Source organism: Chinchilla lanigera, unplaced genomic scaffold (assembly GCF_000276665.1).
Source record: "Chinchilla lanigera isolate Chin_1 unplaced genomic scaffold, ChiLan1.0 scaffold00009, whole genome shotgun sequence".
NCBI classification, from domain to species: Eukaryota; Metazoa; Chordata; class Mammalia; order Rodentia; family Chinchillidae; genus Chinchilla; species Chinchilla lanigera.
In genome coordinates, this window is record NW_004955410.1 from 7,899,263 (window position 1) to 7,912,619 (window position 13,357).

At 41.9% G+C, this 13,357-nt stretch overlaps 2 protein-coding genes across 2 annotated transcripts in view; one reads left to right on the forward strand and one right to left on the reverse strand.

The window, feature by feature from the left end:
• On the forward strand, window positions 1-4,237 carry Fgl2 (fibrinogen-like 2; the record flags this gene model as incomplete). Its single annotated transcript, XM_005377557.2, is given in 2 exon segments — window positions 1-428; window positions 2,754-4,237. Coding segments are annotated over 2 exon segments (1,135 nt in total), but the record flags the coding sequence as incomplete, so codon positions are not given.
• Ccdc146 (coiled-coil domain containing 146) overlaps window positions 1-13,357 on the reverse strand; it is a 115,143-nt gene that overhangs the window by 88,561 nt on the left and 13,225 nt on the right. The gene's annotated exons all lie outside the window — the stretch shown is intronic.

The window sequence follows — 13,357 nt, forward strand, 5'->3', positions numbered from 1 at the left end:
GCGCCTGCCCGCGCTCACCATCCCGCTGCCCGCGCCGCTCGGCCGGCTCGAGGAGGTGTTCAGGGAGGTCCAGACCCTCAAGGACGCCGTGGCCAGCCTGCAGAAGTCCTGCCAGGACTGCAGGCTGCAGGCCGACGAGCACCGGGACCCCCCGCTGTCCCCCAGCCCGGGACCCCCGGGGGAGAACGGCGACCTCCGCGTGCAGGACCTGGAGAGCCAGGTGCACGAGCTGTCGTCGGAGCTAAAGGGCGCCCGCGAGGAGATCGGCGCGCTCCACCGGCGCCTGGAGAAGCTGAGTCTCGTAAATATGAACAACATCGAGAACTACGTTGACAGCAAAGTCGCCAATCTGACATTTGTGGTCAACAGTTTGGACGGGAAGTGCTCGTCCCAGTGCCCCAGCCAAGAACAAATCCAGTCCCGCCCAGGTACGTGGAACAATGTTTCCTTATCACTTGTTCACGATGACCGTATCTATAAACATTAACCTGAGCCAGTAAGTTAAATAGACGATGGGTTAAGTCAATAAGCCTTTTATTGGTTAAAGTTGTCCAGGAAAAACAACTGCCTCTCAGAGGTGACCACAGAAATGCTATAGGACCTAATGACAGAAATCATTAGCTGTGTAGCTATGAGAAAGCGCTTTCAGCTGGGCGTGGTGGCGCAGGCCTGTCATCCCAGCACTGGAGAGGCTGAGGCAGGAGGATCATTGTGAGTTCGAGACCAGCCTGGGCTACAAACTGAGCTCAAGCCCAGCCTAAACTGCATAGTAAGACTCCGTCTCAAAAAAGAAGTGCTTTCAGTTTCCAAATCTTACTTGCTAATATCAGACCTACACACAAGCAGGAGCAGAGAGACAAATTTCTTTATGGTTTAGTGCTTTATCTCTTCACTGAAGTGTTTAAAAACAAGAGCGATAAGGCAGTGTTTGCAGTTGTGCTTCGTTTGTAGGAAATCAGCTTTTCTTGTGGTTGGCTGACTGCCACTTCTCGTGTAGCAACAAGGGGTCTTCGCAAGATTTGAGCAAGTAACCTGCTAAATAATTGTGATCTTCATTATCTAGTGAAGACAGGGGACTGGAGAGTTGGAATAAAAACTGTTTCCTGTGTGGATAAAACCTTTCTCTTTGAGACCTAGTGGCACAAATATGTTTTAAGGGGAGAATTCTGTCATGCCATCGAGGGAAGGAACACATTACATTCTTAGCTCTTTGTCTCTTTTATATTAGCCTTCAAGCACATAAAAACAGAACCCAGGTTACTTTTTTTTTGTACCAGGAATCGAACTCAGGACCTTGAGCTTGCCAGGCAGGCGCTGTGCCACTGACCTATATCCCCAGCCAAGGTTACTTAATTTTAATAAATACATGTTAAAGACCACAGACCTAACTGCTTCCTCTGCTCATGTGCTTTAGGGGTACTAGTTCCACCAAGCCCTGCCCTTCCATCTGGATTCCTGGAACCACTGCAGTTACCCTTGGGAAAGCCATTTCTGTCTTAGGGCCTCTACTTGCCCACAGTGAGGCTGAGGGACATGGTAGTGGGCCCTGGCTGGGACATTATACCCCAGGGATGCCCATCCCAGGGAGCCTGTGGCAACAGGAAGTCATGTTTTCAAGGACCACTCTCGCTAGGATTCCTGGCAGCCTGCATGTGCGTGTCCCCTGTGTGTTGCAAGACAGGTTCACAGCTTAGGTGACACTGCATGGTGACTTGTATTGATGTGAACAAGATTCTGTTATTCATTTTTCTCCTGAAAGTTTTAGGAAAAAATCTGAATTTGTGTTCTAAATGCATCTGAATAGGTTTTCATGCCTTAGAATGTCCTCTATTAAACTTACCTGTCACTAATGTTTATAAAATTTACCTGGCAGTATGTCTGTCTTTGATTTCTACAAAACCCTGTTAACTGATGACATTTATCCTGAATATAATTATTTGTTTCCTTTAGAACCAAACATGTATAATACTGGCTGAATATTCCTTCCTGGATAATAAATATAGAACAATATTGGTACACTGTTGAAAAGGAGCTTTTTTCTCTTGAGTTTCTTTACACAGTTATCACGTAAAATAAATGTGAATCTATGATCGATGCTGTACCATAAGTTTGGAGCATATTCTACAAAGCCCCCAGGTGTGGAAGTCACCAGCAACTTCAGGTTAAAGGACACAGAAGTGGGGCTTCCTCTGTGTGCCTAGAACGCAGGTCCAGGAGGGTGACAGTCGTCAGAATTTTAGGACAGAGGAATGCAGCGATTATGAGAATAACCTCTGCTGCCACCCAGATCTGAGTTTGTGTCCTAGCTCTGCCACTCAATGCTTCGATGAACTTGGGCAAACTGATGACCCTCTTTGAGTCTAAATATCCTCATCAGCAAACTGGCAAAACACCTGCAGCATAAGATGAACCGTGAAACTGTTGTCTAGTCTGTGGCAGACTGCCTAGAACATAGGCCTAGTCCTCATTAAATAGCACTTTGACTTGTGCTTTTCTTGTTGCTGTTTGCAGTTGATGTTGTCACCGTTAGTACCAACCAAGGCTGTCAGACAGCCCTGTCCTCTTTATAACAGCAGCTTGTGTCCTGAGGCTTCCACGAGTGTTTCCTAACCAGACTCTGGCAGGTGTGGCAGAGTGAGTTCCCATCGGACCCTTCATTAAGTGACCAAACTGCCTTTGAGTATGTAAAGAATTCTTGAGATGCATTCATTTCTTGAACAATACCCAATGCCTTTCTTTTCCTCTCCCTTCAGTTCAACATCTGATATACAAAGACTGCTCTGACTACTACGTAATAGGCAGAAGAAGCAGCGAGACCTACAGAGTTACACCTGATCCCAAAAACAGCAGCTTCGAGGTGCCCTGCGACATGGAGAGGCTGGGCGGAGGCTGGACGGTGCTGCAGGCGCGGCTGGATGGCAGCACCAACTTCTCCAGGAACTGGCGCGACTACAAGGAAGGCTTTGGCAACCTCCACCGGGAGTTCTGGCTGGGAAACGATAAGATTCACCTTCTGACCAAGAGCAAGGAGATGATCCTGAGAATAGACCTCGAGGACTTTGAGGGTGTCAAGCTGTACGCGGTGTATGACCACTTTTACGTGGCGAATGAGTTTCTCAAGTACCGTCTGCACGTTGGGAGCTACAGCGGCACAGCTGGGGACGCCCTGCGTTTCAGTAAACATTACAACCACGACCTGAAGTTCTTCACCACCCCGGACAGAGACAACGACCGCTATCCCTCGGGGAACTGCGGGCGCTACTACAGTTCGGGCTGGTGGTTTGATGCTTGTCTTTCAGCCAATTTAAATGGCAAATACTACCACCAGAAGTACAGAGGTGTCCGTAATGGGATTTTCTGGGGCACCTGGCCTGGGGTGAGTGAGGCGCAGCCTAATGGCTACAAGTCCTCCTTCAAAAGGGTCACGATGATGATTAGACCCAAGAACTTTAAGCCATAACAGCTGGGCTCATTTCACCAGGCATTTATATCTAATAGCGTGAGTCCTGCCTTTAGCACTTTGGGGTGTGCCTTCTTTCGGATCTCTTTTCCACAGCCAACACATTATCTCTGAGCATAGGTTCTTATGCTATATAGCATTTGGAATAAAGCTGAAAATATGCATTTTAAAGAGTCCTTTGCTGCTGTTAACCAAGGAATGCATGGAAGCATTGGAAATCTTAAAATAGATTCTATTTATGTCTTTTAATTTCTACTAATTAGAAATGTCTTTATTATTTGTATTACTTTCTATTATAAAAATGGCTTATTCAGCAAACTAGATGCTACACAAAGCAATCTCCACTTGGGCTGTGGCTGAACGTGCAAATTTGAAAATATATCACTCTTTTCAGGCTAGAAATGTTTATTTGTATATGTGTCCCTTAATACTGCAATGTTTGTTCTAAGATAAACTCACTCACTTTATGGCGTTTATTTTGGGCCAGGAAGACCTTACAGTATCTTACTTTCCAAGTAAAGGGAAATCATATATGTAATTAAACCTGTTCATGTAATACTCATGAAATCTAAAATATGGCATTTCCCTGCTGTTTTAATTTGGTACATATTTAATACTGTAAAATGAGGTATCTCAATGTCACCAACAAAACATTCAAAAAATAATGTAACTTTGAAAACTTTGGTTTAAAGTGCTTTGTTCAGGGCCTATAACTTTTCAGAAGTCTGATCGTAAAAACTGCTTTAACATACAAATTATCTTCCTCTGTTCTGCTTATATAGTGGTTCTTTTAATTTGAGATTGCTCACTATTGTGCTAGACTACTGCTCGCTTTTCTTTTTTTGGGATGGAAATGGGTGGGGAAAGAAGCGTCTATTTATACTTTGAAGGCCAGTTTTATATCCAGAGCCTTAATATCATTGAGTGATACATTTGCTAGGAAGCCAAGTTTTCTAGAAGGAATAGATAAATTTATTTATTAAAACATTTGAAATATATAAGGTAGTAGCTCAAATATTATATATTTCAACTCTAGCTAATAAATTTCTTATTTTGTTATCAGGAATTCAAAGATAAGTATTTTTTTAACCAAACAAAAGTGCCTGGATCTTTTATAATTTACTGATTCTGAAATGCTAAGTATTGTATTGAAATGATTATGAAAATATGTTTAATCATCATGAGAAGTATTGTTTCAGAAAGCAGTATTCTGTACATTTTAAAAATGCTATCCATTTGAAAATCATCATACTGTATGGGAGTCATAGCAACAAGTTTGGTCTTTAATTTTTAGTGTTTATTTCTAATAAGAGTAACCAAGTTTGCAAACTATATTCACAAAGATGGATCTTCACCTGTTTTTTGAAAACAATTAAGGGGCTAGGTGTGGTGGTGCACAACTGTAATCCCAGCACTGCGGAGGCTGAAGCAGGAGGATTCCTGAGAGTTAGAGGCCAGCCTGGGCTATATAGTGAATTAAAGGCCAGCCTGAGTTATATAGTGAAACCCTGTCTCAAAAAGCAAACAAAATTTTTAAAGAAGACAATGATTAAGGGGGATAGTTGTCTTAGGTAACAAGTTAGTTGTTCAAATATTAAACCGTTTAGAAGATCTTAAAGAAGCAAGCAAGGTATTCTTTCAAAAATGTTTAACACAAGGTTTTCAGGAAAATGTTATACAAAATAAGTTCTTAGAAATATTATTAAAATATTAGAATAAGTGCAAGTAGCATTAAATGATGATCAAATATAAAATATAGATTTCAAGCCTGTGTATCTACTAATGGGATACTAAATGATATAACCAAATTTATTTATTTATTTCTTATTTCTTTGCTTTTTAAAAAAGACTAACAAGATTTTGATATTATACAATGTATTGTGTCAGATAAATGCATTTATGTACTAAGTGTGATTACTAATACAAGTGTAAGTTTAAATTTCTGTCATAAATGTACTTATCACAAAACATAGTTCTAAAGAAACATGCTTATGGAAAGAGTGCCCATGATTTCAGTGGGAACTAGGCATCATTTCAGGGGAGTTTGGCAAATAATCATTAATCCATGTGAATACTCTGTCTTTGCACATTATTTCAAAGGATCAAAATTTTATTTTTTATTACTCTTTTATGACACTTTCCTAACAAATTCCTAAACACAGAAATTTCTTTTTGGAATAATTTCCTGTCATCCATTATAAAATATATTCCACACTATGGTAAGCTTTAACATATTGATAGTAGGTTGTATCTAAAGACTGCTTTGCCTTAATGTAACCATTTACTAATAAATGATAATGTTCATAAAAGTGGGCTATTTACAAATATATTATTTAAGAGTCTTCTCATGGTTGCATTTATCTTAAAAACTGTATTTCTAAAAGATCGTTTTTTAAAAATATCGACTGAAACTGAGTCTTAGAAATTCAAAATAGAATTGACTCACCTATCACTGAGAGGAAAAAAATCAAATCTTACTCAGAAGGAGTTACGCTCCAAATGGATTACTGGCATATGCACAATTTTCTTCAGTACTGGGGGATTGAAGCCAGGGTCTTTGCAGGCTGAGCTACATCCCTGGCCCTTTTTAAATTTCTTGTTTTGAGACAGGTCTCACTGAGTTGCTCAGACTGGTCTCAGACTTGCATTCCTTCTGCCTCGGTGTCCCAGAATGCTAGAGTTACTGGCATTACTTTTGACTGGCTACCCAAGAAAAAGTTTTCAAAAAAAGGGATGGGTCATTGCAGTAAGCTGTTAATTGAATTTTCTTTTATGTGTACTTTGGGTTATGTTTTATGTTTTTTTACAACCTTGTAAAATAAAAGATTTAATCTTCAAGTCTATTCTTCAATGTGGAAACCTTTTTGGTACAATAATATTTACATATTTGCTCTTGTTTGAAAAGTGGTATAGTGTTTCATGAATCTAGACAACATCCTTGACCCTTTGAAGATGTTAATAGTACTGTTTCATTAATGGGAAGAAAGGGGCAAATAGAGGAACACCAGTGTCTTATTTCCTCCTAGAATATGTTGACACACTTGCAATGTGAAGTTTTCAGTTTCATTTTGTGTCATTCAACTCCATCTGCTCTTTTCCCACTGTGGATGTTGCTGATCTGGTTCAGCCATTGTCTCCTAGGGATCGTGCGAACACTCCCTAAAGGCAGCCTCTACCTCCACTTACAGTCTGTTCCAGTTCATTTCCATATCACTGCCAGAGAGATCAGTGAGAAATACAGTTCTGACATTTTACTGCCCTGCTTAGAACTTTCAGCAGCTCCTCACTTCCTGTGAGATAAATTCCAGCATGAAATCCCCTTCAGGAACTGATTTCTGCCTAACCACGGAGGGTCAATTTCTGCCATCACTCGCCGGCACACAGATGCCTTGTTATGCAGGGACAAGTCGTGTTCTTTCTCGTTTTCACTGCTCTGCGGAGACTGTCCCTGGGTCTGGACACAATTCCATCCTTGCCACCCCTGGGTTTTGCCACCTGAGTCTTCCACGTTTGCATTTCAGCTCCACCACTCACAAGCTGTGTGATTACGGCTAGTCACTTAAACTCAGTGCTTCTTGGTTCCACCAGTTAGAACACTGGGATAATAGAATCTGCCTGGTAGGCTTAGTGGGAGGATTAAATGAGTTAACATACAAAGGACCTAAAGCATGCATGTTTTCTTTTGTCATCTGTGCGGTATTCCCTGATGACATGAGGTGGAGTTTGCACCTTTCATTTTTGATTCTGCACCATCCTGTACATTCCTTATGGTGCACTATTTAGAAACTGTCTAGATTTTATCCTGAAATGAATGTGTTTGCACAGAAGTGAAGCAGATTTGAGACCAAAGTATGGCTACTGATAATGGGTTGCCATTGAGGATGAGCTGTAACTCAAGCCAGGATTGTTATTGGAAAGGACTGCTTACTAGCAGATCTGCGGGCTTCAGAAATTAAAGGTGAGAAGTGATGGGGGGGGGTATAGCAAGACTGAATTACATATGCCCCAGGACAGGGTATGTAACAGCAGTCCTGGGACTGTGCCTCAGGTACTTGCTACCCACAGGGGTTTGGCTCCCAGCCTGAACAAATAATCGTTCAACTTGACCGAGTTCCTAAAGAAAAGGCAGTATGTTTTGTACGACTTACACTATAATTTTGAAATGAATTTTCTTCATACAAAAGTTCCTGAATTTTAAAAAATTAAATGTTATACAAAAGACCCTCTGCAAACCACCTTCATTTCGGATCTCCTTCTCTCAGAAGTAACAAGCCAAAGCAGCAGAACTCAAACTCTAAGCACACTCTGTGCCTTGTCAAGCTGCAGCTCTGCTGACTCGTAGCCTCTTCAAGCCTCTCTTGTTTGATTAGAAAGAGCTGTAAACAAGAGGAGATGGCTGCACTTGGGGAACTCGCGTGCCCTGAACCCCCAAAGGTGACCGAGACTCCCTTACTGCTTGAAGTGGTCTGTCCCCCAACATTCGAGGAAGCTCTTGTCTCACCGGAAGACACTGTTGTTTTCTTTCTTGAAGGAATGCTCTTAATTCTCCTTTAGCCTCTTGTTATGGTTTGTGTCTGGATGTCCCCGCCAAAGTCTCATGCAGCCTTGGGGTGAGCCCCAAGAGTTTTTGATTGATTCATGGTCCAGTTCTGGGATTATGGGTGTCAGTGCTACACCCGCCCTGGGGCGGGTAGTTTGCATACAATATAAGGGAGGGAAAGAGGTATGCTCTCTGCTGCTTCTCCCTTTTGCTCTTGTTGCTTTTGCTGTCTTCTACCACCATGAACTGTTACCCTCTGCCATGTGCCACGCTGCCTTGGAGCCAGCTGAGTATGGACTGAAACCTCCACAAACTGTGACCTAAATAAACCTTTCCCTCTTTAATTTGAGTGTCGGGTATTTTGTCTCAGCAATGAGAGAAAAGTAAGCAAGACACCTCCCTTTCTCCCACTCATCCAAATCCACAGACCAGTAGTCAGGGCACGCCCCCATACGAAGCATAAAGTCAAATTAGAGGGGAAGACTGCATGGCCTTGCTAATTTTTATCAACAGAAGGCTAGGGATGATGTGTAGACAGATTTTGAGGTTGCCTGAGTAAGGAAGAAGAAATAGTTTCAGATGTCACTGAATTTATTAATACAGTTATATTTATAAGAATGCAGATCTGCGTGGTTCTACTCATTTGCTTGCTCAACTAACTCAAACCTAGATAGCAGCTCATGTTAACTAACATCAAGAAGTCAGAAATGTCTTAAAACTCAAAGGCTTTTGGAGGTAGGAAATCCAGGGAAGAGTGAGCCTTAATACTTTCAATGAATATTTAGAATATATACCAGGTGCAGAAGTTTTCTAGAAGGCTGGAGATACATCAGTGAGCAATACAGACAAAAATCCACACAAGCTTACACATTATCAGAGCAGGCTACTGCATGTGCAATAAATGCCATGAACAATGAAGTGGAACTTTATCTCCACAGAGCGAAAGAAAGGCCAGTGCAAGCCAGGTGCTATCTGAGAGACACATGTTGGGAGCCAAGGGAGAACGGGGGTGACAGTCTGGAACCCGTGGAGTGATTGGCATGCTTGAGGGCTGGCAAAGAGGCCTATGTGGAAACAGCAGAGTCCAGGCTGGTGGGGTGTAGGAGATAAGATCAGAGGGGATCTGTGCGTGAGCAGGCGTGGGGCGGGGATCATGTTAGGTCTTGTAAACCATGGAAAGGATTCTGCCTTATCCTCTGGGTAGATAAGAGCCAGGAGGGGTTTGAGCAGAGGAGGGAAAAGATTCCACCCAGTTTAAAAGGGTCACACTTGTTGCTGAATGGAAGCAAGGCCTGGAGCAAGCACTGAGTTTGCTGTGCTTACACTGATCTTGGTGAGAGATGACTGAACTCCTATAGTTGCAGTAAAGTGCATCTATTTTGAAGAAAAAATGTGCTGATTGAAGATGGGCAGTGGACAGTTAAAACATTAGAAGCATCCCAGAAAACTACGAGATTTCAGCCTGAGCTAAAGACAGCGTTGCTACTAACGGCAATGAGGAAGTCCACACGGGGAGCTGTCTCAGAAGTTTGCAGTGAGCTGGGTGGAGGAGAGGGAATCAGAGGTTGTGAGCAGTTTAAGTTCCAATACGCCCAAGATGTCTGAGTGAGTATTAATGTTCAGGGAGGATATCAAGGATTCAGAAATGCATTTGAGAGTTGCTAGAGTACAGAGTAAGGAACCCATGTCCACAAGGAGCCTTGGGACAAGCTGGCGTGACACAGCCTGCAGTGGAGGGACCCCACCCCCACCCCCACCGATGTCATCTGAGCATTCTGTGTGCTGTGCATGGAGAGGGCTTACCTCCATTCCCACCGGAACATATACTTTCTCTAGATTATTTTAAGTTGAGATTTGCTTTTCCTTGCTTCTGCTAGCAACGCTTTTCTGCTGAGTTGCTGGACATCTCAGAAATCATGGTATTAGCAAGCAAAATTCTTTTGTTGACTCACAGGGGTATCTTAAAAAACCACTAGGTTGTTTCATGAGGTATTCTACAAAATGCTGCTTTTGACTTAGGAAACCATGTCCCAGCTGTGACTCATGATACCCTTGATATTGCCCCTCTAGGCAACACCATCTTGGGACGCTGAGGTCTTGCCATACAGATCTGTGCATGCATTTACATGTATGTGTGCACATATGCACATGGCCAAAGAAATGTGAACTGGGCCACAGAGCTAAAGATGTTATCATTTTTAATAGCATACTGTCCAGTTTGAAGAATAATGTATGGATATTTAATTAACTACAATCATTAAGTTACCAGTTTGTTATGATTTTAAACTTTTAGTTAAGCACAGGCTGGTTTTGTTCTCTTTCTCTTTTATTTTAGATACTGTAATGGTTGATACATTGTGTCAACTTGAGAAGTTTTCTACATCCTAGGGTGTAGAGGACATATCCTAGAGCAGCTGTTTACTGTCCAGGATGTTGTAATGGCTGATTTATTGTGTCAACTTGAGAAGTTCAGAAGTTTTTTTTTTTTTTTAAAGAAGTTTAGAACTTTAACTAAATGACTCAGCAGGGGACCAGGGTCCTCACTTTGTAAACATCCTGAGCCTATGCAAGAGGAGGGCAGAGATGGTGTGAGTGCTACACCTGCTAGGGCAGGTAGTCTGCTTACAATATGAGGGAGGAAAAGAGGTTTACTCTCCCTTTTTGCTCTTGTTGCTTTTGCTGTCTTCTCCTCCCATGAGCCATTGCCTCTCTGCCCTGTGTCACCCTGCTTTGGAGCTGGCTGGTTATGGAATGAAACCTCTACAAACTGTGAGCTAAATAAACCTTGCCTTCTTTAACTTTGGGTATTTGGTCCCACCAATGAGAGAAAAGTAACTAAGATAGATACGTTAATGATTTTCAACTTCATTTCTTTCACAAATGTTTTCCAAAAGTTATCTAAATTAAAGGTAACCTAAATCTTTTATTTCTAATAGTTTTCAAAGTATCAACACTAGAACAGCCATAAATGAATCTGACTAGCAATTTTTCTTAAAAGTTCCAGTTTCAAGTGGAAATGACTGTTACCTTCTACATATGGCTAGGTTTCTCTTGTGGATGGGTGGATACATACATTCATATACAAATACACATACACACATGCTTATGCATGTTGTGTAACACATATGCTGCAACACAGAAGGAAACTTGTTCATACAGATGAAATAGATACACAACTCCTACAGGTCATCAAAAATCAAAACAACAAGAATCATGAACCTAAAGTCAATAAAGGGGTAAAGCAAAATAAAAGCCATGCTCTAACTAACTGATGGTTGGCATCTTTGTAAACATAACAGCTTTCAAAAAGATCTGTATTACTTTACTAGCAAATTCAAGAGGAAACCTATGCTATACTCTCCTTTAGAAAAGAAAAAAAATCACATTAAAAATACACATATAAGCTTTCCTTTTCTTACCCCTTCAGCTGGTATTACATTTGTGATTTTTGTTTTTTTCAGACAGGATCTCAGTATGTATTTTAGGGATTAGGCTGGCCTTGAACTCATGGTGATCCTCCTGTCTCAGCCTCCCAACTGCTGAGATTACAGGTATGAGCCACCATGCCTAGCATGTATTTATCAGTTGAATCCAACAAATATTTACCATTTGCCTACTCTGATCATAGATAGCATGGTGCTATATGCTTCAAGTTTTCTATGTGTCTTTTTCAAAATAACTCTCTAAACTGCAAATCTGAGTTTAATCTTTAGTATTTGAGATTTTCTCATATTAAGGAAAATGATACTGTGTAAAATGAATTGTTCCTCCATTACAAAAGGCCTTGTGGAAAGTACAGCCTAGGTGGGAACACTGCCTAAGAAAACTTGTTCTCAGGTTATATCTCTGAAAAATATTCTCACCTTGTCCAAATGAGCGCCATTTATTCTTACGTTATAAAAGTTTATCAAAGAAGGTCCACAAAATGAGTTGCCTGCCTTTATTTCCCATCCAATAGTGGAAACGTTTTTCCAAGTCTGACCTGTTTTAACTTTGAGTTAGATCTGCTTCTCCATACTAATGATGAGCAGCTGCCATTTGCTGAGTGCCAACCCTGCCCGTACACCCCAGGAAGATGTCTAGGCCTATTTGCTTTCTGTGTTTAATGCTGCACTAGGAGGCGATGCTTTGCCCTCTTGTTGTAGTCTGGGGTTTGCAAGGTGAACAATAATACAATACAGGACACTTAATTATAAGATTATTGTATAATAGTCAACCAAAGAGTCAAATATAGAGAGAGTGCAGGAAATCTGTCCACACACTAATGACAAAAGAATCCAGCTGAGGGCCTGAATCCCATGACAATGTCCTACATGAGTCCAGCTGAAGACCTAGAGCCCATAACAATGCCCCTTATGAGTCCAACTGGAGGTCAAGAGCCCATGACAATGTCTCATGCAGGCCTGTTTCATGGATCTGCACTGGGAAGGCCCAAAGGTCAGCGGTGGAAGCTAGAAAGTCTGTGCTAGTAAGATGAAGGATCTGCGCGAGCAGGCTGAGGGATCTGAACTGGAGCCAGAAAGCGACACTCAAAGTAAGGAACAGAGCTATCCTGAAAAGTACCACAGCCATCCTCAGCAACAATGAAGTCCTGAGCTTCTCCAGAGATGAGGACAGCCAAGTTCCCATCAGGTAAACCAGCATGACATGCTCCTCCAAGAGAATCAACAGCTCCTAAGAGCTCCCTACAGCCTCTAAACAGCTTCCCTAACAGCTTCCAAACAGCTTCTACACTTCCTTCTCTCCAGTTCGGCCTCTTGTGCTGCTGGTAACAGTCCCCAGGTGGGCCTCCCACACCTAGCACCTTGCTGGTTCAGTTCAGCTGGGTGTTCCAAGTTGACCACCAGTTGTCAATCCACTGGTGGAAAGATGTAAAGCCTCAGTGGCCACGATGCTTCACCATTTGTGACCATCACTTGCTTTTAGCTCTTCTGGTACTGGTGTTTCTCACGAAATGGGCTAACTCTCCATGGACCACGTACACACACAGAAAACCTTGGATCACCCCTCCTCTGACTCTTTGGGTGAATCTAGACAGTGGGAAATGATTCCAATTGTATGAAACATTCCTTATCTTATCAAGCTGATTATATAACATTTTTTGACAGGAGACATTTTTAAAATTAGTATTTTTAAGTATGTTAATGTCCCTACTCAACGGAGTGGTCAAAATTTATTTTTTTCTTCTTGCAACGAAGTCAAAATTTGCAACAACTCTGACAGAAAAGGCAAACAAGTTTTTATGCTGCGCAAACACTGCTTTACTCCATGGTTACATGGCAAAATTCACCACTGAACTCATTTCTCTCCAGGACAGAGCACTTTGCAAGCTCTTTGGAAGCTGAAAGCCTTCTCAT